The following is a 27146-nucleotide window of genomic DNA, read 5'->3' as shown; positions in this document are numbered from 1 at the left end:
TCAAAGTATCAACAGTGAAAGAGGAAAGTGGAAATTGAGAACCAAACATTAAATACGCAACTGAAGTAAACGACAGCCAGAAAGCAGCCATTACAAGCAACAGCAAGAAGAATAGCGCAAGCCTGTAACAAGAAGAAGAAGAAGAAGAAGAAGAAGAAGAAGAAGAAGAGCCGGCCAGTGATGGATCCTCCATATCTTCATCACTCCAGGTACGTCGCCGTTTCGTCTCCTAACCCTAATTTTTATGCACCTCCCTCTTCCCATGTTTACAACTACCGTCCGCCACCACCACCTCCTCAACAACAACAACAACAACCACTCCCTCCGCCACCGCCGCCACAACAATCGCTCCCTGATCCGCCACTTCCACCACCACTTCATCACCCTCCTCTTTCTGTCCCTGCACCGCCGCCAACAAAGAATCCGTATAATTCCCATCATCACCCCCAACTGTCGTTCAATCCCAATTTTAACCCTAATCCTAACCCTAGATCTCTTAATCTTGATCTCAATCGTCACAGCCACCAACAACGAAGTCACGATCTTGTCCACCGGATTCCCGTTGATGATGATCGCCATCATGATTATCGTCGTCAACGATTGGTGCCTGAATTTGGTGCCAGACCTGATGTTTGGGACACCCCTCGGATTTTCCCCGATCATCGTCCGGTTGTCAATAATTTGGTACATCATCGTCAATTTGATAACCGGCCTGTTTTTGAGAAGAATAAGCATGAAGTACATATGAATCATAGGTTTAGAGAAAGGTATAACAACGATGTCTTTGAATTTGAGCATAATAATGGTAATAGTAATCAAAGATTAGAGTTTGTATCACGTCGAGGTCCTTTTCTATCTGATTCTGATAGATTGGATTCGGGTAATTATGGTAACATACATGGTTCACAGTTTGGTAATAATGAGATGACAAGGAGTAATGTGAGAGATGGGGTTTTTGAGAGGCAGACATTGAGAGGGAGGGAAATTCGTGATTTGATGATTGAAATGGGTCAAAATAGTGAGAATGGTGGCGGTGGAGTTAGAAGTTTTAGTGGAAAGCGTGAGTTTTATGAGGTAGATTCTGGAAGATACGGTAATAATAGAGGAAGCTGTGAGGACGGTTTTGAGTATAATAGGACTCCTAGGAAGCAAGTACAAAAGAAGAGTGCACTTTTGAGAATACAGAAACCTTGTTTTAGAACTAGAGAAAATGATGAATTGCATTATTCTGGTTATTTTGATGAGATGAAGTCTGGTTCATTCAGAGGGAAAGATAAGGTTGTGTATTCGGATCATGTGGTGGGTGCAGAGGAAGAGAGAGAGGGAAGTCCTGTGGAGCTTGATGTTTCTTTCAAATCTAATTCATTGGTGGCCAAGGCAATTGTGGCACCTTTGAGTTCTGCCATTGTTTCTGATCCAAATATAACACCTAAGAATGGAAAAAATAGGATAGTTAAGGTGTCAGATAAGGATCATTCAAGTCCACAAGTGAATATAGTTTGTGACAGTAGTATAAAGCTGGATAGTTCCAGATATATGAATAATGCCTGTAGTTCTGATAAAAATATGGACTCAAAACAATCTGGGAAGAAGGTTGCACCTTCTGCCATCGGTGAAATGCATGATCATAATTTACAGTCTTCTACCACTCAGGCTAATTATTCACCTGCAAAGGTTAGAGTTGAAAGGTCAAAAAGTATTGTTTCAGATAAAGGAGGAACTGGTGATAGTACTAATAAAACATCTTCGCTCAAGGTTGCAAAGAAGAAAAGAGTTGTGAAGAAATTAATCAAGAAAGTAATAAACCCTAGTGCAGATGTTTCCGGTTTGCAACCAACAGGGAAGATTGATGAACCTGTGAAAGCAGATGGCTCCACCGTTAAGGCATCTGCAGCTCCTTTGCTGAAAAAGGGAAGAAAACCTTCTAAAGAGAAAATCACTCCTGCTGGGGCAACTTCACTTCATTCCGTTGATTTACAGCCTTATCCAAGTAAAGGAATATTGTTGCCTGTTAATGACAAAGTGGGTGGATCTTCACAGGCTTCCATGGGACCAGAGGATGTTAACACTAATGTTGAATCTGGTGGTCCCCATATCGCTAAGATTAAGGGAAAAATGAGTGGCTCAATCTCTCCTTTCGCTTCTCCAAGTAATAAAGTAACTAAAATGACTGAGGGTTTGGTGAATTCGGATAATTCTTTAGTTGACAAACAGAAAACTGGCAAGGATCTTAGTAAACCACTAAACAAATCTGCTGTTCCTGACATTGGTAGCGGTGAAGTTGCTGGGGAGCAGTTCTGTCACAAAGGAAACACTTCATTGCTTGGGAATTCTTCCACAAAAGAATCTTCAAAAATTTTGATTTCAGTAGGAGGTGATATTAATTCTGATCTGTTAATCTCAGAGGAAAATGAAAGTCATGAGACAAATGTTTTTGCCCATGGAATAAATGCAACCACAGGTTTTAATAATGGTTTAGTTATCTCTCCTAAAAAAATGACTAATTCTGAGATTACCCTTCTGGATGCATCTGGTAAGCAGCCATGCAAAAGTCTGGGTTGCAGTGCTTTGGAAGAATTTTCGATGGTTATTCTTCCTGGGACTGGTAATGAAATGTCTGCTTTGTCAAGTTCAGAGGAAACCAAAATCCACAATGAATCCATATCTGCAGACTGCTCCAACCATGACAGACATAGCATTTCAGGTTCTGACAATGTCTGTATTAATTCAGAAGAAATCAATATTAGTACTGGTGATGATATTGGTAAACAACAGTTAACCAATGGGATTGCCATATCGCTTGAGAATGGTACCACAGAAAGAGTACAGAATGCGATAGTTTCAGAAGGCACTGAGGAGGATATGCCTAACATTACAGATAAGAGCAAAGTTATGAACTCTCTGTTAGATTTGCCAGATGCAATGATAACCGATGAGAGCATGGAACCTGGGAAAGCAGTTAGCTCTACACAGTGTGCAGATACAACCGTAAGTTCATCTGTCAAAGATTCTATACCTTCAGAAGTGAAGCTTTCCGGTACTATGGATTTTGCCTTAGAACCTTCTCCTAATGGATTCAGTGATTTGCATGGGAGCAATTCAATGTGTGATTGTTCTGATGCTATGGTTACAATTAACAGTGGTTTTATGGGATCTTCACCTGATAATAGAAAAAGTCAAAAAGTCTCTCCTTGTCAGCCTGGTTTTCCTAGTCAGATGATATCCGAGATCAGCAAGGGACCTCTAACTGCAGATATCTTAACATTTGGTGTAGGACTTCCCTCCAATATGAATGAGGTTCTAATGCAACCAGAAGGGGAGGTTACAGTTTCTAACATGGATAATCATTTATCTTCTATCAGGAGAGATGTCTGTAAGGCTAGGGATGGTGAAAGTTTGAAAGTTGACCACACAAAAGCTGATTCTTGTGATGAGTCTTGTATTCCTATTCCAGCATCCTCTTGCTCGCCAGTATGTGGAAGTGAGCAGACAGTAAATGCAACTCCGATTATGGATGACCATAACCATAGCAATGAAGCTGTGTGTAGGGAAAACAGTGAGGCAGAGAAAATGGACAGTATTGCTGCAGAAAAGCAAGATACAGTGTGCACTGAGACCACTCAATTGGAAACTACTTCAGACCGTCAGTCCTCGGACAGAAATCAAAGATTGCCTAGTATGACTATGGAATCTGATGAATATCATCTTGAAAGTGATGATTTGCCTTCTGTTTCAACTTATCTTGCTTTGGCTATTGAAGGTGATGGGGTTTCTACTACTAACTCCAATGATGAAATCATGGAGTTTGATACTACACTATCTGATATGGGTTCTCCTGAAATTTTGTCTGATCTCTCTGTTATACGGTCATTTCATCCTGAACCATTGACTAGCCAAAATTCTAATGAAAGGGTTTGTGGGGACGAAAAAATGCCAAGTGGGAAACCTGTGACTGAAGGCATCCCTAATTTATTTTCTGATGCTTCATCATTACAGTGTGTCAAGAATGATTTAATTTTGGGTTCTACACTGGAAGATGCTCACTTAGTTGCTGGGAGAACTAGGCCATCACCATCATCAGATGTCAAATTTGCTGCTAATAGTCTAAATTTCCGAAGTGGAGAAACTGATGGGAAGAAGAACAAACTGAGGCACTCTGCTTCTAGAATTCCTTCCAGTCGCTCTTCTTTCATTTTTAATTCTACAAAGAATGCGGCCTCATCAACCCAAATCAAAAAGCTCCGAACGTGGCATCGCACAGAAAATTCATCTACTCCTCCCATGCCTGGAAACAAGTCTTTTTTACATGCAATCCCTCCTCAAGGTCATATACCAAATAAGGCTGCTAATTTGCAGAGTATGTCTTACATTCGTAAAGGTAATAGTCTTGTTAGAAAACCTGCTCCGGTAACCACTCAGCCCCAAGTTTCTCATGGTTTGACTTCATCAGTTTATCAGTTGAATTCCTTAGGAGTAGGTGAATCAAAGAAGACTGCAGTATCTGACAGTAGGGCTGATGTATTTGACATATCAAATTTGTTTAGGACGGGAGGTGCAAATGCTCCATTTGATAGGCCTAGAACACCTCCCTTGCCCTCTGTCACAAAGGTGCCAAATCACACTACCAATTTGTCAGGGGATTGTACATCCTTCCAGTTGTCTGAGCCTCTTCCTAATGGTTGCTCTGAGGCTACTCCGGATCCTCAGAAATTTGTGAAAAGTAATAATGCACTGAAAACTTGTAATGATGCTTTGAAGGTTTCTGAAACTCGTGTAAATCAAACTGGTTCGGTCAACAGTTTGGAAAGCCAGGTTGAATTGAATGATGGGGCTTTGGCTGCTTCAAATATGAAGAGAATAACATATGTGAAGAGAAAATCAAATCAATTGGTTGCAGCTTCAAATCATCATAGCTCATCTATTCAAAATGCTGATAAGATCCAAGGTGTCACCTCAGATAGCTACTACAAGAGACGCAAAAATCAGCTAATAAGGACTCCAGTGGAAAGTCACATAAATCAGACAGTCACCTTACCTGATGGTGCTTCAGTTTCTGAGGGAAAAGCTGCTTCAAAGGACGTATTCAGGAGAAGTCTTAGTAAAAAACGATCTTATAGAGGTTTGTATGAAGTACTTACTACCATCAGGATTTTTTTATATTGGAAGTGGTTGCTTAACGAACCAATTATTTTTTTTTTCTTTTTGATTGTGTTATATCACACCTAAAAAGTGAGCAATTGATAGTGGGAAAGAAATATGGTTTTGAAAGTCGCATGGCCTTGAAGTTCTTGTCTGATTCTTCCCATCCTTTATATTCCAATCTTTTTGTTATGTGAATGTTTTTTAAGGCTGCTCCTTTTTTGTCTTTTTTGATGAGTGATTTCAAGTTTTGAATGTTTCTAGTTAATTTAATTTTTTAAAATTTTTGGGTCATCTGGATAGTATACTAAATGTTTCTTATGTTTACATCTACTGGCTTTCTGTGCATTATAGTTATTACTTATTGCTAAGTATCATGATGTATTTTTGGTGGTAAAACTATAATAATTCATTTTGTATTTCTTCATTTTCAGTTTTAATGAAGATCCAAGAACCTTCAAGGTCTTCTTTGGTTTGGACACTAAAAAGTATGCAGTCATCAAAAGATGATGATCATTTCTCGTATCCTCGGAAAATCCTGCCTTCCCTCTTTCCCTGGAAAAGAACAGCATATTGGAGACGTTTTGTGCAAAATTCAGTTTCAGTTCCAAATAACAGTTCCTTGTCTGCAATCAGGTATGTGAGAATGTGATATATCTGTTTTGCGGTTTCTTTCAGGTTATGGTATTTGTATTATTGTTCTAGCGAATAACCTCGTTGTTATTCCAGTCGGAAATTGTTGCTGCTGAGAAAAAGAGATACAGTTTACACAAGGTCAAACCATGGATTTTCCCTTCGTAAATCTAAGGTATTAAGTGTTGGTGGATCTAGTCTGAAATGGTCAAAATCCATTGAAAATCGTTCAAAGAAAGCTAATGAGGTATGCCTTAATGCATAATGACAGACCCTTTTTTTTCTTGTCTTGAAAGTTAAATGTAGCCTTTGCAAATTAGCTAAGTAGTCTTTTGCAATTAAAATTTGCTTTTTTACTTTTGATCGGTATTATTTGTTATTTTTTATCATAGGAAGCTACATTGGCTGTCGCTGCAGTTGGGAAGAAGAAAAGAGAGCAAAGTGGTGCTAAATCCTTTGCTTCTGAGACTAAGAGCAGAAGTCATTCTTCCCGTAAGTCTCTAAAGAGTTACAGTTGTCTCAGTGTAGGCCAATGTTTGTTCTGTTTTTGTTAATTGTGTCTGGTCATGTTTGTTATGCTGTTATTGTAACACACTTTATGTGATTTTTGGTGCATTTTTGATTGGCTTTAATGATTATAATTTTATTATTATCTCTATCGTTTTGAAGTTTCTAATGCTTTTGCAGGAGAACGAATATTCCGCATAGGCTCTGTTCGATACAAAATGGATTCTTCAAGACGGACCCTTCAGAGGATATCAGGTAGTATCTAGTTTATTTATTTATTTTCCTTATATTGATTGAACTGTCTAAAGTAGCTCTAATGAAAGTTGAACCATATGTTTTTAGACTTCAGATGCTATTATGCAACTAACTATTTTACATTTTTATTTTTAGTATTAGGATTGAAGCTTAATGACTGGAAGATCCAAGTGTATAGTACTCCATTACATTAACATATATGACATATTTTCTTTGTAGATGATGAATCAACAGGCTCAGCTTCTCTCGATTTGGAAAAAAATGTTAAGAAGTCTTATATTCCAAGGAGATTAGTTATTGGCAATGATGAGTATGTTTGTGTATTCTTTTATTAATCCCTTAAATTGCTAGTTAGTTTTCTTTTACTCTACCTGTGACGGAGCTTTCTGCAGTTAATGCTGATAGTTGTATACTTTTGTTGATCATCCTGAGAAAATGTGCTTGTAGTGCTGCACTTATGTTCTAATATATTGTTTATAAATGGATTCTAACTTTGGCAGATATGTTCGAATTGGCAATGGTAACCAGCTTATAAGAGATCCAAAGAAGCGAACTCGTGTTCTGGCTAGCGAGAAAGTACGCTGGAGTTTGCACACAGCCAGATTGCGATTAGCTAAAAAGCGGAAGTACTGTCAGTTTTTTACAAGATTTGGGAAATGCAGTAAGGATGATGGAAAATGTCCATATGTTCATGATCCCTCCAAAATCGCAGTGTGCACAAAGTTTCTGAATGGTTTATGTTCCAATTCCAACTGCAAATTGACTCATAAGGTTACAGATGTGATTGATAAGATCAAGTGGTCTGCTCCAAGGGATAGTGGGCTTTTTCTCATAGTTTGCTGGCATTTAACTTCAGTTTTACATTTCATGCAGGTCATTCCGGAAAGAATGCCAGATTGTTCTTATTTCTTGCAAGGTGTATTGTTTTGCTATATTTTATTTTAATTTAGTCTATTTAAAATTCACAGAACCTGACTACTTTGCTGTCAGGTTTGTGCTCCAACAAGGATTGTCCTTACAGGCATGTACATGTGAATCCAAAAGCCTCTACTTGTGAAGGATTTCTAAAGGGCTATTGCGCAGATGGGAATGAGGTTAGCCTATTCGTATACAAAGACTATGCTAGGCTTTAATTTAAAACTTTATTTTCCTGTTAATATTAGAATATATATCTATTCTATGTTGTTATTTTATGGTTGTTCATGCTGTGAATTTAGTTTTAGTTCTTTGTACTTGCAAAAAAGATGAGAATCTGTCCCATCTATGCTCCTATTGAGACGCGATTATATTCATTGAATGGAAACGTGGACTTGAAACTCCTGGACTTTGTACTTTTCTTAAAAGACAAGAAAGCTTTTTGCACCTTGGATTCAGCTTCAACCGTACATAAAATATAACAAGCATTAAACTGGCTGGTACCATTTATTCTTGCGTTGTGGGTTGACACAATCTACTGTAGTTCTTGGCCTTCAATTCTTGACCATTGTTGTGCAGTTTCACAGAAGAATTGAGCTCATTTAATGCTTGAATTTTCTCATTTGTTCTTGATACCTTCTTGATGCTGTCTCTTTTGACGAAACTGCACATAATCCTATGCTACTCCGATAAGTAAAATGGAATATATCTATGCTGTCAGTGTCGGAAGAAGCACAGCTATGTCTGCCCCACTTTTGAAGCAACAGGCTCCTGCCCTCGAGGACTCAAGTGCAAGCTTCACCACCCAAAAAGCCGAAGCAAGGGAAAGAAAATCAGACAATCAAGGGAGCAGAAGAACAATCGAGGGCGTTATTTTGGTTCTGTGAGCATCGAGGACTCTGAGCCTCAAAAAATGACGTCTGAAAGGCATTCAATGCTCGATAATGGGGATATTTGTTTTGATGGAAAATTTGCAGATTATATTAGCCTTGATGTTAGTGACGAAGAAGCTGGGGAAACTAATGATATGACGCGTGAACAAACAGCCTTTGATGATGTAAACGATTCAGATTCACAAATAGACGATCTTGATGAGCTAGTGAGACCAATTCGCATAATGAACTTAAGCTGACAACATAGTCATCTCTGTACAGTGGACTCCTGACTAGGAGCGTGGCAACTGGCCATGGACAATTGAGAATGGGTATTTTCTGTTGTAAATTAGATATAGAAAAAGTAGGCCTGTTCTTGTTTGGGTCTTTGCTCTACGTTTAGAGATAGGATAAACCCCCACGCACCACCCTCTTTATGTTGTTTCTATTTTTATAGGATTTATTTTTTATTCTCTACAGTGTACACCAATACAAATGTACAGGAATTTAGAAATGAAATGAAAATCCGAAGGCATAGGGATTATTAGTTGAGTTGTGTTATTTTATCAAGTGTTGGATTTTCTTTCTTTGAATTTGGATGTTGAAATAAGAAAGTTATTACCAGGTGCTTCATTCTTTTCCACAGGTAGAGAGGTTTTTGAAACTATGTGTTCTTACTTTAAGTATATAGACGAGTACATACTAAATGTATTATCATGTGATTGAATAATTTTGAATTAATAATAAAGTAATATCTAATTATATGATGATACATATAAATATGTATTTATTTGTATATTTAAATTAGATACGTATTGTATTATTCAATCAGGAGATGTTAACATCTGGGTTCATAATAATCAATTAATATATATTGTGTGAGTATATGATGATACATGTAAGTATGTATTTATTTATGTATTTAAAGTAAATATATATAATAATGCTCAGCCCGGATATGTCAATATTCGTGCTGCACAATAATAAATTAATATATGCTGCATGAGCATACATACAAAGATATCTCTGTGTATATTAATTATGCGAAGACTGAATGCCAGACAAGTTACATTTCCATCTTCATCGTCACCAGTGCTTCGACAACCAAGAGGGGAGAAAAGAATGTTCATATTGCACTAGGATGAAATTTAGGCATACAAAAAAAGGAACTTCCCCACAAGTGCTAATTCAGAGACATACAAGAAAAGAATTCATTGTTGGAAGCGAAAAAAAGAAGTAAGGGTGACAAATCCACAGATCTTGTTGGCAACCTGTCATCATCCTATTGCTTGACGAAGCGAGATATCGATGAAAGCGAGCACAACTTATCTTCCTTCTTCAGTTCATTGTATGACAAGAGGACGACAGGTCACCAACGAGATTTGTGGATTTGTCAGCCCTTCCTTATTCAACCGTCAATAGAAGAAGGGTGAGAATGTCAGCTTTGATCGTCGGAAAAGACATTAGAAAAAATACAAATTTTAGGGAGAAAAATTAACTTTTCAAATTTTGAGTTTGAAAAAATTGTTAATTTTTTAAATTAAAAGAAAGAAATGAAATAAAAATTTATTTTTAAAATTATTTAAAATAATTATTTTATCCTTAATTTTAATAATAATATAAATATTTAGTTTTTTAAAATTTTATAGATAAAAACATGTGATTAGACCGGGCCTTGGGTGGGCATGAGTCTTTCCGCCTTTGTTTTATAGTTTGCATGCATGGAATATGGGCCTGGCTGAAGGCCTTTATCAATATAGCATATGCTTTGGAATCGGTTAAAGCATCAACACATGAAAAGACAAACCAAAAATAGAAAAGTTAATGGCGTAGGTTTAAAGCGACTTTATGAAAAATTATTGGTCATGGTTGTACAGGTCACCAAATCTGGTCGTTAGAAAAAAATTAGTTACAGAAATACAAGTTGAAAATTTGCACATCAAATCTCGTTTGATGGCCCATTTGGTATTTGCCAACGTGAAGATCTCATCTCAAAGTAAATGCTTTAAGCCAGTTTAGACTTTGAATTGAATTATTGCGAGTCATAAATCTTGATAATTAATTTAAAAAATTAAAATATTTCTTTTTCAAAAGTATCATTAACGCCGTTAACATTAAAATTTGTTAAAAATCATGTCCAAGAGCCATATAAACATTTATTTATTTATTTTGATAACGGGAGAACTTTGCCCAATTTTGTCAGACAGATAAATTTTGATATATAATAATCAAACTCATTATCACTGGATTTGATATATTAGGATTTTATAAGTTAATTAATCCAAGATTTTTTTAATATAAGTGAATAAATTACTTGAATCCTAACCTTTCACAAGAGACTTTTTCTCTTAATCACTCAAGCTAATCTCTCCGTCAACATTTATTTATTTTTCCTTATATCATAGCTTAAATTAAAATTGCCCAGAACTTTAACTTCTCTAAATTATATTCTTCTGCAATTGAACAATTACAAACTCTATTCAACTTTCGCTCATATTGACCACCTTTGCCCATTTCAATCCTGATTTTACCCTTCATAATCTTTATCATCCTGAAATAAAGGGTTTTCTAACCTATTTCAAACCTTGCAACTTCAAAAACTATAAAATACATCCTCTTATCATTAGTTTGAATCATAGTTATCAGTATCTTACAATACGATATGATACAAATAAAAAATGATATGTATTTTAAAATATATTGAATTCATATGATATAAAATATATTGGTTTTTACGTTTTCTTAATTTTTCTCTTACTTTTTCAATTTATTATTTCATTTTTTTCATAAAGGCCAAAAGACTAAACTAATATCTGCTATATATTGAAATCTCAAACTTTCATCGGCGAGTAGTTAAAATTAATAGAATTGATTAATTCTAATGTAAAGTCATCATTTTACCAATAAAATATTTAAAATTATAAAACTTAATCTTAGTTTTCTCCTAAACTTTAAAAAATAACAATTTTCCCTCTCCAAACATAAGTTTTGAAAAGTTTCATTTTCCCCCTAAGGTTTTTATTTTTTTCCTTGCTTTTCTCTAGTGATTGGAATTGGTTTCATTCCATCGACGGTCTCTCTTAGTTTCGTTGACAGTCTCTCTTCGTTCCATCAGTGCTTTTTCACTCTTGAATTGACAGACAGACAACAAAGGCCAAACATAAGAACCCCTTCAATTTTGAATGTTGATTTGTCTTCATTCTTTCAATCAAACACATTTGGATGTTTGGTCTTCGTTCAAACATGTCTAGACTCTTCGTCTTTGGTTCTGATTTCGAATGAAATTGAACGATGAAAAAAGAAAGGTGAATCAGAAGCGCCAACAGATATAATGAAGGAAGACAATTTCGTTCGAATGCATCTAGATGAAAAATTAGTCTATGGATGAAGCCAAATTAGGAGTGAGAAAGTGTTGATGGAACAAAACCGATTTTGATCATTGGAGAAAATCTAAGGAAAAAAATAAAACCTTAAAAGGAAAATGAAACATTTCAAAACCTAGGCTTGGGGGAAAATTATTAGTTGTAGAGTTTAGGAAGAAAATGATATAAAGTTTTAAAAATTCTAATATATTACTAGTTAAATAATGAATTTTCCCCTATAACTGATTGATTATGTTAATTCTAAAAGCTTATAGGTGAAAGTTTGAGTTTTTAATATTTAATGAGTACTGGTTCGGCAATTCAACAAACCTTGGGTGGGAATAAGTGCATTGGCCTTTCATGACTTCCATTTATCCTATTTTTCATCTCTATTAACAACTCAAACTAATCTTTTGACTTTTATAAGTTGGCCAAGAAATGTATAGTGAAAACTCAAAAAAATAAATTTTATGATTGATTATTTTGTGATATTAGTTTTTTTATTAGGTTATATTATTTTTTGTGTAATGATATATTATATAAAATGATGAAAATGTCCTACTCTAAATAAAGTTAATGGCTGACTTATAAAAATTGGGGTGATGTGGATTTTTCCAAAAGGTATGGGAAATATTGGGGTGATGTGGATTTTTCCAAAAGGTATGGGAAATATTGTTATTTCATAATACCAAGGGGTCCATCTTTGAATTCTGTAATGACGAATATTCTCTTGTTCGTCAGTGATTGAGTAACGTCTGTTAAAGTTGCCTTTTAACCTCCCTGAGAAGCGGTTGCATTGCAACAGGTACTGTCGGTCACCAGTCACTAATCATATAAACTTATTCGGCTCGAAGATACACATCAAGAAGAAGACCACCTCAACTGAAACTCAAGATATCGCCTTTAAACACGTACGCTAGAAACCAGGAGTGTTCGTATAAATTATAATTACTGTCTACAAACTCCTTCCAGCCCAACGCCTCGTCGTTTGCTTCTTCCTTGTCAATGGCGTCGGCGCTCGAATCAACCACTCATAGCCTCTCCAAACTCGGCATCGATGGCGGTTTCGCCAATTCCGCCACTAATCTCCTGAAAAATCTCCCTCTCCTTTCCTCTGAGCAGGTGCGACCGTAAAAAATTTTTAATTGCTGTGTTTTATTTTGTTCTTGTTGATTTTGCTTATGATTTGCATTGGTGTTGTTCCTGGTGCTGGCGGTGACGTGGCAGATTGAACTGGCTAAGATGTTGATGGAGATGGGACAGAGTCATTTGTTTGAGCAGTGGGCAGAGCCTGGCGTTGATGTCGAGGAGAAAAAAGCTTTCTTTGATCAGGTAATTGGTTGTTGATTTTTGCTTCTCATTTAGATTGTCTTTTGTGGATGTGTGTGTGAATTGTTTTGATTTTTTTTTTTTGGCAATTTAGCATTTATTTTGTTTACATTCTAGTGTTATTATTATGTAGGATGAATGACAGCACTGGGATGGATAAAATATTTTTTAACCGAATGCAATAGAAGTGTTTCCCTCTCGCATATAGAAATGGTTGACAGGCAGATCTAGTCATGATATCGAATAGGAATGATCAGTTTGAGTGACATTATGTGAGTGATATGAAAATGAATTAAAGCATGTGATAGGTTGATAGTCAGATCTCCGTTTTAATAGTTTTGTTAAAGTTGAGGTTTTTTGTTTATTTGATGCTTTTGAGAAGTTAAATGATGTGAGAGCATACCTGTGGCCAAAACTTAGAAAGTATAAATGTACAAGTTTCTTACTTTTAGGGTGCGTTTGGTTACGGGTATGTAAGATTACCTTGGTAATCTATCTTTTATTCTTTTGTTTGGTTTGTCAGTAATAAAAGATTACAGTAATTTTCTATTACCAATGCTGACGTGGCAGGTAATATAGATAGTAATCTGATTATCACCTTCACCTTAGGTATTTAAAGATTACTGAGGTAATCTTTAGTTTATTATAGAAAAATTATTATTTATTAATTTTTTGAGATAAAAATAAATTTATTTTTAATTAATATGACAAATAATATAAAAAATATTTAAAAATAATTATATTCAAGGGCATTTAAGTAAAATAATTTACTAGTAATCTTTTATTACCTTTAACCAAACACATAATTATTTATACCTATAAAATTTTATCAAACATAGTAATCATTTATACCCAGTAATCTTTTAAGTAATCTATCTTCAAGGTAATCTTTCTATTTTAGTAATCAAATATTACCCAAACCAAACGCCCCTTTAGTGTTGCCATTAAACCATCCTGTGGAGTTTTTTTTCTTGAATTTATTTATTTTGGTTACATGCATATATTCATAATGATATGGTAGATTTAGAAAAAGAGATTATGATTAGACATAGTCTTGCCTTTTGTTCTATTTTTAAATTTTAAAATGAGTCTTTAGATGAGGATTTAAAAAGATGTATTTCTATGATGGCTCCTAGTTCTTTTATTAGTGTCAAAATATGTACTTTTTTTCTTTTTTCTGATTTTTGTTCTTATAATTTTGTGTCTCTGTTCCTTTTAGGTGGCTCGGCTTAACTCTAGCTATCCTGGTGGTTTGAAATCTTACATTAAAACTGCTAGAGAACTTTTAGCAGACTCAAAAAATGGGAAGAATCCATTTGATGGCTTCACTCCTTCTGTAAGTAAATTTAAATTTCATGCTTCTTATACTTACCAATTTTCAGTTTTAGTCAATTGATCAGCTGAAAATTATGATAAAATTACTATAGAATTTTCATTATGAATTTCAAACTACTATCTGAAGTTCCTATTGTATAATAATTTTGATGAGCAATTTTTAGACATATCTACAAATGCAAATGTGTTTGTTGATTGATTAATGAGAAATGCATTTTGATCATCAATTAATATTGTTCCAATAACACTATATCTTACTGTTAGTTGATGATATCAGAATTCATGGATAAGGGGCAGAAGTCATCTATCCACATAATTTCATTTTATTTGTGTTATATCTCCTGATTCTATGCTGCATTTTCCTTGTTAAACGAAAATGCTCTTTTTGTTCTTTGCCTGCTTGTATATGAACTCCTTGATAATTTTGGCTTCTCCCCAGCACAGAATTATCAAAATTCCATAACATGTAGTTTAAATAAGCTGAAGTTTGATTTCAGTATTATAACAATTGAGTGCCACCAAAACTCCACAAACTGTAGTTCAACCCACTCTGATTTTCTGAGGGTACTTAGAAGTGTGTCATTCTCTTATGGTTATATAGCTGAAGAGAATGATGTTTGATTCCACTAGTATCAGCAGTTTGGCACAGCAAATAAATGAGTGAGTAGAATTTGGCTGATAAGTTGGAAATAATTTTTGCAGGTTCCAACGGGAGAATCTTTAATTTTTGGTGATGACACCTTTATCAATTATGAGCAGGCAGGAGTTAAGGAAGCTAAGAATGCTGCCTTTGTTCTTGTCGCAGGTGGTCTTGGGGAACGCCTTGGATACAATGGAATTAAGGTGTGTGCTTTATTATTGTATTAATTGGGTATTAAATTATTTTTGTGAATCATAGTATAAATAGTTGTTTTTTTTATCACTTCGATATTTTACTTTAATTTATGATTTTATCTCTAGTTATTCCTAGTTATTGCATCTCACAAATGAAGTGGGAATGATAAGCATATTTTCTGTTATTATACCACTCATCCTTCATAGAAAATGTCCATATTTAGTTACTATAAGTTAATGGCTTTTTTTAATCTAACAGCTTGTTATTTATTTGACATAACTTCTAATGATAACTTTTCCTTTAAATCTGTTTGAAGTTGTTCTGACATCAGTAACTAATAATTTTTTAATATCTTGCAGTTGGCTCTTCCAGCAGAAACCACTACTGGAACATGTTTTTTACAGCACTACATTGAGTGTATTTTGGCTCTTCAGGATGCTAGCTGCCAACTCACAGAAGGTTTGTTATCGGCAAAAGCTTATTCTATGAAAATACTGATAGTAAAGTAGGTGGCCATGCTATAACTGAAGCAGTTTGATTTTGATTTCTGTTGAAAATTTTGAAATTATGCAATCAGACCTAGTTCTCCTCAAGTTCATGTTTAGTGTGCATCACTCTCTGTAAGAAACTTCATGTAGATTTTTTCTAGCAGTGATGTCACTTTCAAATTTATAGGAGAATGTAAAGAGATTCCATTTGCGATCATGACGTCGGATGATACACATTCACGAACATTGGAGCTTCTGGAATCGAATTCTTATTTTGGAATGAAACCTTCACAAGTCAAACTTCTGAAGCAGGTACTTGATTGGTTGTTGAAGTATTTCTTTTATTTATAAATTAAATACCATAATTGATGCCTTGGAATATTGGTTATAGTTGTAGAACAGCTCTATTAAAATACTATGTTTACAATTTGTTGCAGGAAAAAGTTGCATGTTTAGATGATAATGATGCCCGGCTTGCTCTGGATCCTAAAAACAAGTACAGAATTCAGGTACTTATTCTCGGTATTATTTTTCATAAGTGCCGGAGTATTTCCATGATTCTAGTCAGTAAATCTCAGAGTTTATGTAACCTCACTAATGTTAACTATTCTGTACGTTTCAAAAAGTTAACACTATTTGGTTTCTATAGACAAAACCACATGGCCATGGTGATGTGCATTCCCTTCTTTATTCCAGTGGCCTTTTGAAGACATGGTATGTTTCAAATGCTTTCTTCGTAATTTATTGAATTAGCTGCGCAAGTTATTATAGTCAAAATTGTTCCTTGTCTCTAATTATTGTTGGTTTATGAATGACCACGAGGATTTTTGTTTTGTGAACCTTGGTGTTGTATGTGTTTTACTTTTCTTGGTAGGTGATGTATCACTTGAAAAACACAGTGTCCTCTAATCTGTAGTAGGTCGCTATGTGAAAGTAAAATGATAATCATGAAGTATTAGATAAAAAGAGTTCTAATTTAGCCATCTATTTGATGACTTGACAACCCTATTTAATGTGCTAATTCATTGGACTTCAATCCTGATGAATGGGCATTGGGAGTAACTTTCTTGCTTTCCACACATACGCACACCCATATATTTTTGAGGAGATACCCCCTATTGTAATTTGCAATAATGAATATGTTCATTAAGTTGCATCTCATAGATTTATTTAAATTTTGGATCAACAATATGCAGTATCTTGATTTTGGTGGTGTTTTGTCATATTTTCAGGCATGATACTGGTGTGAGATGGATTCTTTTCTTTCAAGATACCAATGCACTTCTGTTCAAGGTGGAGTTGTTTTAATCTAGTGGAGAATTGCTTTTGGTTAAAAAGTAATTGTACTTAGCTATAAAATAAACATACTGTATTTTAATGTAGGGAATTCCAGCATCGTTGGGTGTCAGTGCTACCAAACAGTTGCATGTTAACTCTCTTGCTGTTCCGCGTAAAGCAAAAGAAGCTATTGGGGGGATAACCAAGCTTACTCATGCTGATGGTATGTTATAAAATGCTTTTTTCCTCCCACTTATACCCAGGGGATTCATGTATTACAGTATGTTCTCTATTTGTAGATTATAATGCTTACTTATGTTAAAAAAAAAAATTGTATATTATACTTGGGTGAAACCTAAATAATTGTTTTTGGTTTGGGAGGGAAGATGGGGTTGTTAAAGACTAAATCATTACATGTATTGTGTTTCTGGTCACTAGCCTCCCCGGTGAAGGAACAAAGATCACCAATGGGGAAAAGTTTACATGAATGGGATTTTGAAAACTTCTTTTAGATTGACAATCATTTAAACATTATTTATAATGAAAAACTAATGAATATCTGAATATTTAGAAGATAAGAAGATTTTACAAATTAGGAGGGGAAAAGGCTTAGATCATGTAAAGAGATTTTGCTGGTCCATGATAGTTTTAATTTATGTTCAATCCTTTCTTCCTTGATATCACAGGGTTATGTTTTTCCTGTGATTATATTTAACATAACTTTATTGTCTTTAGTTCTCCACACTTTCTTTGTATAACATAATAATAAATACTACAATGTTGCTTATAATTTAGGCTTAATTACGGATTTGATGGTAATTGAATTTCAGGGAGATCTGTGGTGATCAATGTAGAATACAATCAGCTGGATCCTCTGCTTCGGGCAACTGGGCATCCTGATGGAGATGTCAATTGTGAAACAGGCTATTCTCCTTTCCCTGGAAATATCAACCAGGTAATTTCTAGTTCCAACTTATTTAAATATTTCTGTTTTTGAAATGCATCCAGTTAGATTAATAAATACTAAAGTTACTAATTTAATCCAATTATGGCTATCGGTTCGGTGGTCATTACACATTTTTAGTGACTTTTGTGAGTGATGCTTAAAAAATTGAATGCTACAAAGGTTGAAAGAGCATGTTTGACAATGAGAAGAGAATATATCAGTCAGTATCTGCATTATCAATGCAAAATATTTTTAGAATTTTAAAATATTTTATGATGAAATGATGAGGCTTTGCTGAAACTAAAACGCATTTGTCTTCAACATTTTTTTGTTAATTCACAGTTTGGTCAGAATTTCTGTTGGAATGACATTCATGCATATGTAATGTTTTCTTCATAGGTGTGATAGTGTTTCAATGTTTTAACTTCTGCTATTTATTTACTCTGCAGTTGATTTTGGAACTTGGTCCTTACCTCGAGGAGCTCAAGAAAACTGGAGGTGCAATAAAGGAGTTTGTTAACCCAAAGTAATTCTCTTTTTACTATTACATCTTATTACTGATTATTTTCTGCTTTGAGATCATGATCAGTTTGTCTCTAAACTTTTACTGCTGCAGCAGAACACTGCTTAAGTTAACTGAATATGCAGTGCAACTGAAGTGCAGTAGAATGATTCTGTAAATGAGTTTCTAATGATAATAGTTCATAGCTGTATAAGTGGATGATGCATGGAAAGTTTGTAGAATTTTCATTGATTACCGAATTATTCCTCTCAAGGAGATTGCTTTTTAACGAGAAGCTATAATTTAGTATTACACTTTGTAGGATGCTCCTAGTAGGCTAAAGAAGGTTAATTTAGTATTATTGCCAATGATGTGAGAAAAAACACTGGGCTTGATCCCAAGTTATTGAAATTTTGATGCTTATAAGCTGTTAATTTAGCTTCACTGTCCATGCTTTCAATAAATAAGAATGTAAACCTGAAATTATGTCGCTTTGTCTTATGATTTTGGTGCAGATACAAAGACTCTACCAAAACTGCATTTAAGTCCTCAACTAGACTTGAGTGTATGATGCAAGATTATCCAAAAACATTGCCTCCATCTGCAAGAGTTGGATTTACGGTAACCTTTTTCCTTATATTTTTAGCACTCAAAGTTTGATTTTGTTTTCTTGCCTTGGGCTTTATTCCTCTCAAGGTTCTGTGCTGTTATTTGCTTTTGAGGTATTCTTATTACTGTTGTAATCCTTATTAAATGACCTACTGTTATGTCTTTGCTTAGGCAATGGATACATGGCTTGCTTATTCACCTGTAAAGAACAACCCGGAGGATGCTGCTAAGGTATAAATAGATTTTGATGACCCTGAATTGTTCTTGAAGGCCATTATATTCTATTAGAAGCTCATCTTAAGTCCCTTGTAGGTTCCACATTATATGCTGGATTCAAGCAAAGTTGAAAATGAATAAACAGATTGCAATAGTATCAATAGTGTAAATATAAAAGAATAGGAAGTCTAGATGCTTGAGAAGTAATGCTTAAAGCTTGAAAGATGATAAATATTACACATGTTGCTGTTCCTAGTATCATATTTTTTAAATTTTAGTCTATTCTTTTATGTCTCAGCTTGAAGGATCTCCTCGAAAATTGAGGAAGTTTGTGATTATATTATATATGGTGCACTGAGATAACTTGCTTAGCCCCGTCCTTTTTCCATTTAATATTTCACAGTTGGGAAATAGTCAAATTTTTTTGGTTGAAAAGATTTTGCTGATAATGGGTGTGTTTCTTTTTTTAATCTCATTTCTTATTCAGGGATTAAGTATATGTATTGGTGTTTAAAGTTTGATTTTTTTTGTTTTTAATATAATTTGGTTTTTATTTTATGAAGGTGCCTAAGGGAAATCCATATCATAGTGCAACTTCTGGAGAAATGGCCATCTATCGAGCAAACAGCTTAATTCTGAGAAAGGTAATTGTGTTATACTATTATTTTACTTGTTCTTGCTCTCTTTCTCAATTTATTTGTTTGAGTTTGAAATTTTATCTAAATTTCAGGCTGGAGTCCAAGTGGGTGAACCTGTACAAGAGGTTTTCAATGGGCAAGAGGTAGAAGTGTGGCCTCGTATCACATGGAAACCAAAATGGGGTCTGATTTTTTCCGACATTAAGAAGAAAGTCGGTAAAAGTTGCTCCGTTTCTCAAAAATCAACCTTGGTCATTAAGGGCCGTAAAGTCTTTCTTGAAGATCTTCATTTGGATGGAACTCTTATAGTTGATGCTGTTGATGAGGCAGAGGTATGTGCTACTTTAATTTCTTACTACTAAAATATGGAAGATAGAAGCTGCAAACAAAAAAAAAAATTGTCCGATGTGATTGAATCTGCATATTTTCCTTTAAACAGGTGAAAGTAGAAGGTTCAGTGCAGAACAAGGGCTGGACAATTGAAGGTGTAGACTACAAAGATACTTCGGTACTAGAAGAAATACGGATACGGGGTTTCAAAATCAAAAAAATTGAACAACTGGAAAAGAATTTTAACGAGCCTGGCAAGTTTAGCTTGAAGCCCTGAAATGAACATATACAGGGAGGTAGTCATTGATTTAAGTTCTTTAATCTGTTATGAAGCATTTTACCAATTTATGGGGTTAGGAATAAGTTGGTCTGAAGTCCTTTTATTTTTTCAGAGATGATGATACTGTTATGCCCCTTTAAGGTTAAATTTTATATAGAGTCCTTAATTCTTTTAAATGTTTATTGCTTTGATGAATTTTTGAATACGTGTTCAGTGCTGGTATTTCTGCAATGCAACTAAGATTTGGGTGCAAGAATATGAACACACAATTATACAAGTAGAAGGTGATAAATTTATACGTGGTTTGGTCGAAAAGATTAATAGCATGCATCAACAGGGTTGTTATCATCTCAGTGATGCGAAATTACATAATAAGCAAAAAAGGAAAACAAGAACTCAAGATGTTAAGCTTTGACGGTATAATGTGCTACCAGGTGACTATAGGTGTATCTCATCTTAGCCCTCCCTTTCTCTTTGTTCTGCATAAATAGTAGGAAAACAATTACAAAAATTTAGGATAGTGCAATAGTTAATGACATAGAGGATACTGTACTGGTTTTGATATGGTAAAATTGCAATTTTACTCTAATTGTGATTGTTGATTTTTGGGTTGGCAATAAATAACACTTATTCAATGCTGAATGATTATCGTGATTGTAGCGAAATTGGTCATTGTTTTCTATTTAGAGACTTTTAGGAGAGAAGATATCTTGTTCGGATTTTTCTTCTCTAGGAATTATAAATTTGAATGATGCTTATTTGTTAATCATTGACTGCAAATCGTATTTATGACTGTCTATTAAATGATGCTTTCAACTTAATCACAGTGACCAAATACTTGTCTAAGCCATGCTGCAACCCGTTTTCAATAGCCATATTCGATGATTCTGGATGCATTGACTCTGGACCTGTTTCTGCATATCTTTCGAGGGTGGTGGAAATTTTGGCTGGATTAAGTACAAAATTCTGCATATAAGTTTTGGCGCTATTGGAGTAAAGAAGCAGTGGACGAAGTTACAGCTACGTCAAAATTATCTGGAAAGTTAACACTAGTGTAATATATAATTATACACAACTAAACATTAGAGGTTAGTTAAACTAATAGAATATTAAAAGTTTTAGGGAATAAATCTAGGTTTGTACATCTGTTATGCTTGTTACGCTGGTGTCCCACAAGAGATCTGTAGGACTTCCCTATTTAAAGAAGAGTTAGATTAAAACAAACACATTTGCATGTGCAATCCAATTTAACGAGAATATTTCATGAAAACAGAGATGCAGAAGAGTTCTTTATGTACAAAGTGATGCAAATATTAACACTTTCAGGCCCTGAAGTTTTTGGCATTTCTTCTTTAATAAAATTCCCATCAAATGTAATGTTAACTGACAAATAACTCAAACCCCATCTGAGAGCAAGAATATCTCTTTCTTCAGATCATCACACAAGAAAGCCAGACTAGCCAAAGGGGGCAGGCTATGGAGATTTCCCGGGAACAGGATTGATCTGTTTGTAGAGGTAAGCTTCGTAGATTTCCACAAGCAGGCCAGGCTCCTTTTTAACAAGCTTCATATACTCATCCCTTTCAATGAAGCTGCTCATATTGTTTGTGATCAATGATACCGCTGCAAGAAGGAGACGTTTTGCATTGTGTCGGTGTGCAAATACGTATCTCGTGATTGAATTTTCCCAGTTCAATTTGGACACCAGGAACTCCTCACAGTAGGCTTTAAGATGCTTAACCTCATAATTTTCAGCTAATTCTAGAAGTTCACAGGCCAGTTTCTCATCAAGGCATATTTCAGCAGTGTACAGATAGTTGATAAATTCACAGAGAACATCATGTGATACGTCACTGATCTCTATGCTTGCAGTCTGCTTTTCTTCCATCTCATTCTCTAGCTTGGCTTTCAACATTGGCGAACGATTCACCTGTTCAGATATTACAATTATAAAATAATATCTATACGTAAGAAAGAGCAATGCTATCCAGTCTTGAATATAAAATTAAATATACAGATAATGTATCGTTATATAATTAGATATTATTTTATTTTTAATTTAGAAGAGTCCATTAGTTTGGTAGAGCACCTTGTTTACACGTGCGTCAATATTTTGCAGAGGAGTTCATCGTATACTTTAAAGACTCGATCTTTTTGAAAAATCAATGTCTAAGTCTAAGACCTTAAGGGAAGAAAACAAAAAAAAAGTCTGATAAATGGTTTGACCTGTTTGATTTAAATATCTATTCAAAAATTAAATTAAATATAACTTTAAATTAAAAATAAAATAATATGATATATCATCTATATAATTTATTTTATATTCAAAACTTTATGCATCATAAAAAAAAAAAATATATTATGGGCATGAGTAATTCAGCAAATGTGTGAAATGGGTACAGAGTACTGACCAAAACGGCCTTGTGAGCCGGGACAGGAACGGAGGACTCAGGAGTTCCGTCGTCGGAGGCAGTCAGCAAAACGACGTCGGTGTAAGATGGCTGATCGTGATGATCAAGTGGAGAAGGAATCCGTAAGAAGGCAATTTTGTCTTTAAGCTCTTCGATCTCTCGTTGCAGCTCGTTAACTGTTTTTCCCGACCTCACGAAGCAGTCTTTGCAGATGCCACATTCGTATGACCAGTATGTCCTCCTGCAACCTTGGCAATTCGACATCTTCTTCTCTGTTTTCCAATTTCTGGTTTGGGTTCAGTTGAGGAACGTTGTAGGGTAATACATTTATAGTTAAGTGTTTTGGTGTGGCTACCTTTCTGCGGGTGCAAGGTTACTCAGAATGCGTGAGCCAAGCGTTTAAGCAAATACCAAAACAAATATTTCAGGCAAGAAAAGTGGGAATACAGCCACCATTGAAGAAGCACTGCAATTGCCTCTCTGTATATGTGTCTCTTGAGTAGTCCGGTTATCCATGTCTGCCGAGGAAGGACATCAAAAGCTAACCATAGGCGAAGAAATAGTAGAAACAGAATCAAAGTTTATCATTTTCCGGGGGGGAGGACGGTACACTATGAAGCGTACATATATTTTGCCATAAACTTATATAGGTCAAAACCCAAACTTTATTATACTCTCGAATTAGTACTATTTAACTATTGAAAAACCAAACACCAGATTATAAATTATTAAAATTAATTAAATTTTAGAGTAAAATTATTATTTAATTAGTAATATATTAAAAATAATAAAATATTATTTAATTTTCTTTTAAATTTTAAAAATTAATAATTTTTTCTTATAATTAAAATTTTAAATGTTTTATTTTCTCTCTCAAAGTTTTTTTATTTTTCTCATTCCCTTTTCCAACGCCATGATTGGCTGGTTTCTCTCTCTCTCTCTTAGAATTTTTTTATTATTGTATTATTATTATTATTAAAAAGATATATTATATGATATAATATAATATACGATATATAATATAAAGAAATTAGATTTTCGATATAACATACAATACACAATTAACTACTATGGTGTTAACAAATTTTTTTCAAAGGGTTTTAGAAATTCAAAAAAATGTTTGGGGGTATTTTTAAAAATGTCAATATACCACCAATAGTTTAAAAAACTATAATTATAACCCAAAAAATTAAATATTATAATGCGGATAGTTAGGACTATAATATACTTTATAATACCTAAAATGAATATGTTAATTTTTAAAACAAGACAAGAAAAATATCCATTTTCGCTAATAAAATTAAAAAAATGACACTTAAACTTCACAAAAACTATTTATAATACAGTTCGATAGCGATATTATTATAATATTTTGAAACACAGAAATAAAATAATGATTAATAATATTTAAATAAAATAATATAAATATGTTTTGACAAACGAGGGAAAAATAATATAAATATGATGCACTTGGAATTGGTGACCCTTCTAGAAGACTTCTTGTTCAGATGTGCCTACTAAACCAGAGGACATTTGTTTGCGTGATTTCTTATTTAAGAAAAGACTTCTGACTACTGCTGCTAGCAGGGAACAACTTTTATCAGATTCATGTGCCTGACCAATTTGAAAATTCCAGGTAACCACTCTAAACACAATCGAGAACAGCAAGATGCATTGTTTTGAATTTTGATTGCTTATTAGTTAGCCTTTAAAGAAACTTTCAGGAAGATCAATCAGTAAATTCTAAGCTTGCCATAAACACATAATGATTTTGGTGTCAAAATATGTATTTTTTTTCCTTTTTTCTGTTTTTTGTTCTTATAATTTCATGTCTCTGTTCCTTTTAGGTGGCTCGGCTTAACTTTAGCTATCCTGGTGGTTTGAAATCTTACATTAAAACTGCTAGAGAACTTTTAGGGGACTCAAAGTGGGAAGAATCCATTTGATGGCTTCACTCCTTCTGTAAGTAAATTTAAATTTCATGCTTCTTAGACTTACAAATTTTCAGTTTTAGTCAATTAATCAGCTGAAAATTATGATAAAATTATTATAGAATTTTCATTATGAATTTCCAACCAATATACTATCTCAAGTTCCTCCTGCAAAATAATTTTGATAAGCAATTTTTAGACATATCTACAAATGCAAATGTGTTTGTTGATTGATTAATGAGAAATGCATTTTGATTATCAATCAACATTTATTGCAATGACACTATATCTTATTGTTAGTTGATGATATGGGAATTCATGGACAAGGGGCAGAAGTCATCTAACCACATAATTTCATTTGATTTGTGTTATGTCTCCGGATTCTGTGCTTCATTTTCCTTGTTAAAGGAGAAATGCTCTATTTTGCTTGGCCTGCTTGTATACGAGCTCCTTGATAATTTTGGCTTCTCCCCAGTACAGAATTAACAAAATTCCATAACATATAGTTTAAATGAGCGGAAGTTTGAATTTAGTTTTATAATGGTTGAGTGCCACCAAAACTCCACAAACTGTAGCTCAACCCACTACGATTTTGTGAGGACTTAGAAGTTTGTCATTCTCTTGGGGTTATATAGCTGAAGAGAATGATGTTTGATTCCACTAGTATCAGCAGTTTAGCACAGCAAATAAATGAGTGAGTAGAATTTGGCTGATAAGTTGGAAATAATTTTTGCAGGTTCCAATGGGAGAATCTTTAATTTTTGGTGATGATACCTTTATCAATTATGAGCAGGCAGGAGTTAAGGAAGCTAAGAATGCTGCCTTTGTTCTTGTCGCAGGTGGTCTTGGGGAACGCCTTGGATACAATGGAATTAAGGTGTGTGCTTTATTATTGTATTAATTGGGTATTAAATTATTTTTGTGAATCATAGTATATATAATTGTTTTTTTTATCACTTCGATATTTTACTTTAATTTATGATTTTATCTCTAGTTATTCCTAGTTATTGTATCTCACAAATGAAGTGGGAATGATAAGCATATTTTCTGTTATTATACCACTCATCCTTCATAGAAAATGTCCAAATTTAGTTACTATAAGTTAATGACTTTTTTTTAATCTAACAGCTTGTTATTTATTTGACATAACTTCTAATGATAACTTTTCCTTTAAATCTGTTTGAAGTTGTTCTGACATCAGTAACTAATAATTTTTTAATATCTTGCAGTTGGCTCTTCCAGCAGAAACCACTACTGGAACATGTTTTTTACAGCACTACATTGAGTGTATTTTGGCTCTTCAGGATGCTAGCTGCCAACTCACAGAAGGTTTGTTATCGGCAAAAGCTTATTCTATGAAAATACTGATAGTAAAGTAGGTGGCCATGCTATAACTGAAACAGTTTGATTTTGATTTCTGTTGAAAATTATGAAATTATGCAATCAGACCTAGTTCTCCTCAAGTTCATGTTTAGTGTGCATCACTCTCTGTAAGAAACTTCATGTAGATTTTTTACAGCAGTGATGTCACTTTCAAATTTATAGGAGAATGTAAAGAGATTCCATTTGCGATCATGACGTCGGATGATACACATTCACGAACATTGGAGCTTCTGGAATCGAATTCTTATTTTGGAATAAAACCTTCACAAATCAAACTTCTGAAGCAGGTACTTGATTGGTTGTTGAAGTATTTCTTTTTTTTATAAATTAAATACTGTGATGAAATATGAGAAAAATAATTCTGAATTTTTCTTCTAATTCTTGAATTGATAGTACATGGTATTATATAGTAGATTACAAGAGGAAAAATAAGAAACTAAATCACTCCTAAATCTGGAAAATTGTTTAATCCCTTTATTCAAGGGATTTTAAATTGGGTACTTCCTAATCTAACTTAATCCCTTCATTTAAGGGATTTCTTAATTTTATTTACAACTCATTACTTCTTAATTTATTTACAACTTAACACTCCCCCTCAAGCTGAGGAATAGATGTCTTCCATTCCCAGCTTGAATACAAGATCATGGAATCTCGAACTGTTCAACCTCTTTGTTAGAACATCAGCTAATTGACATTCTGATGGAACATAAGACATACACACTAATCCTTCCTCCAATTTCTCTTTAATGAAATGTCTATCAATTTCAATATGTTTTGTCCTATCATGTTGTATAGGATTATGAGCAATATTGATAGCTGACTTGTTGTCACAATGAAGTTTCATAGGACCTTCCCATTTGACTCTTAAATCATCTAGGATAATCTTCAGCCATAGCAGTTCACACAATCCTTGAGCAATAGCCCTAAATTCTGATTCTGCAGATGATCTTGC

The 27146-nt window shown here is 34.1% G+C and overlaps 3 protein-coding genes and 1 pseudogene across 4 annotated transcripts; 3 read left to right on the top strand and 1 right to left on the bottom strand.

The window, feature by feature from the left end:
• The first annotated feature begins 31 nt into the window (after window positions 1-31).
• On the top strand, window positions 32-8873 carry LOC123203085. Of its 2 annotated transcripts, XM_044619254.1 has the most exons (10): window positions 32-5119; window positions 5574-5775; window positions 5869-6019; window positions 6165-6264; window positions 6460-6534; window positions 6754-6844; window positions 7035-7305; window positions 7408-7450; window positions 7525-7628; window positions 8171-8873. In XM_044619254.1, exons 1-10 carry the CDS (start codon window positions 181-183, stop codon window positions 8579-8581), a joined length of 6387 nt encoding a protein of 2128 aa, XP_044475189.1. In that variant the 5' UTR covers window positions 32-180; the 3' UTR covers window positions 8582-8873. The 2 variants fall into 2 exon arrangements, with proteins under 2 accessions (XP_044475189.1, XP_044475188.1); XM_044619253.1 differs by having other exon boundaries at window positions 7035-7450.
• A 3657-nt stretch (window positions 8874-12530) lies between these two features.
• On the top strand, window positions 12531-20645 carry LOC123203258 (UDP-sugar pyrophosphorylase-like). The gene is made up of 17 exons (XM_044619557.1): window positions 12531-12805; window positions 12911-13015; window positions 14232-14348; window positions 15050-15190; window positions 15542-15641; window positions 15858-15982; window positions 16108-16179; window positions 16320-16384; window positions 16903-16963; window positions 17054-17171; window positions 17779-17903; window positions 18344-18420; window positions 18912-19017; window positions 19177-19236; window positions 19785-19865; window positions 19952-20191; window positions 20299-20645. Exons 1-17 carry the CDS (start codon window positions 12689-12691, stop codon window positions 20464-20466), a joined length of 1878 nt encoding a protein of 625 aa, XP_044475492.1. The 5' UTR covers window positions 12531-12688; the 3' UTR covers window positions 20467-20645.
• Window positions 20646-21804: 1159 nt separating this feature from the next.
• Window positions 21805-23258, bottom strand: LOC123203261 (BTB/POZ domain-containing protein At4g08455-like). The gene is made up of 2 exons (XM_044619559.1): window positions 22881-23258; window positions 21805-22399 (listed from the first exon to the last, which is right to left on the bottom strand). Exons 1-2 carry the CDS (start codon window positions 23142-23144, stop codon window positions 21944-21946), a joined length of 720 nt encoding a protein of 239 aa, XP_044475494.1. The 5' UTR covers window positions 23145-23258; the 3' UTR covers window positions 21805-21943.
• Window positions 23259-24645: 1387 nt separating this feature from the next.
• Window positions 24646-27146, top strand: part of LOC123202879 — an 11627-nt pseudogene continuing 9126 nt past the window's right edge.

This window comes from Mangifera indica, chromosome 19 (genome assembly GCF_011075055.1).
Source record: "Mangifera indica cultivar Alphonso chromosome 19, CATAS_Mindica_2.1, whole genome shotgun sequence".
Classification (NCBI taxonomy): domain Eukaryota; kingdom Viridiplantae; phylum Streptophyta; class Magnoliopsida; order Sapindales; family Anacardiaceae; genus Mangifera; species Mangifera indica.
Note: the sequence above shows the minus strand (reverse complement) of the source record. Positions and strands in the feature narration are given on the sequence as shown.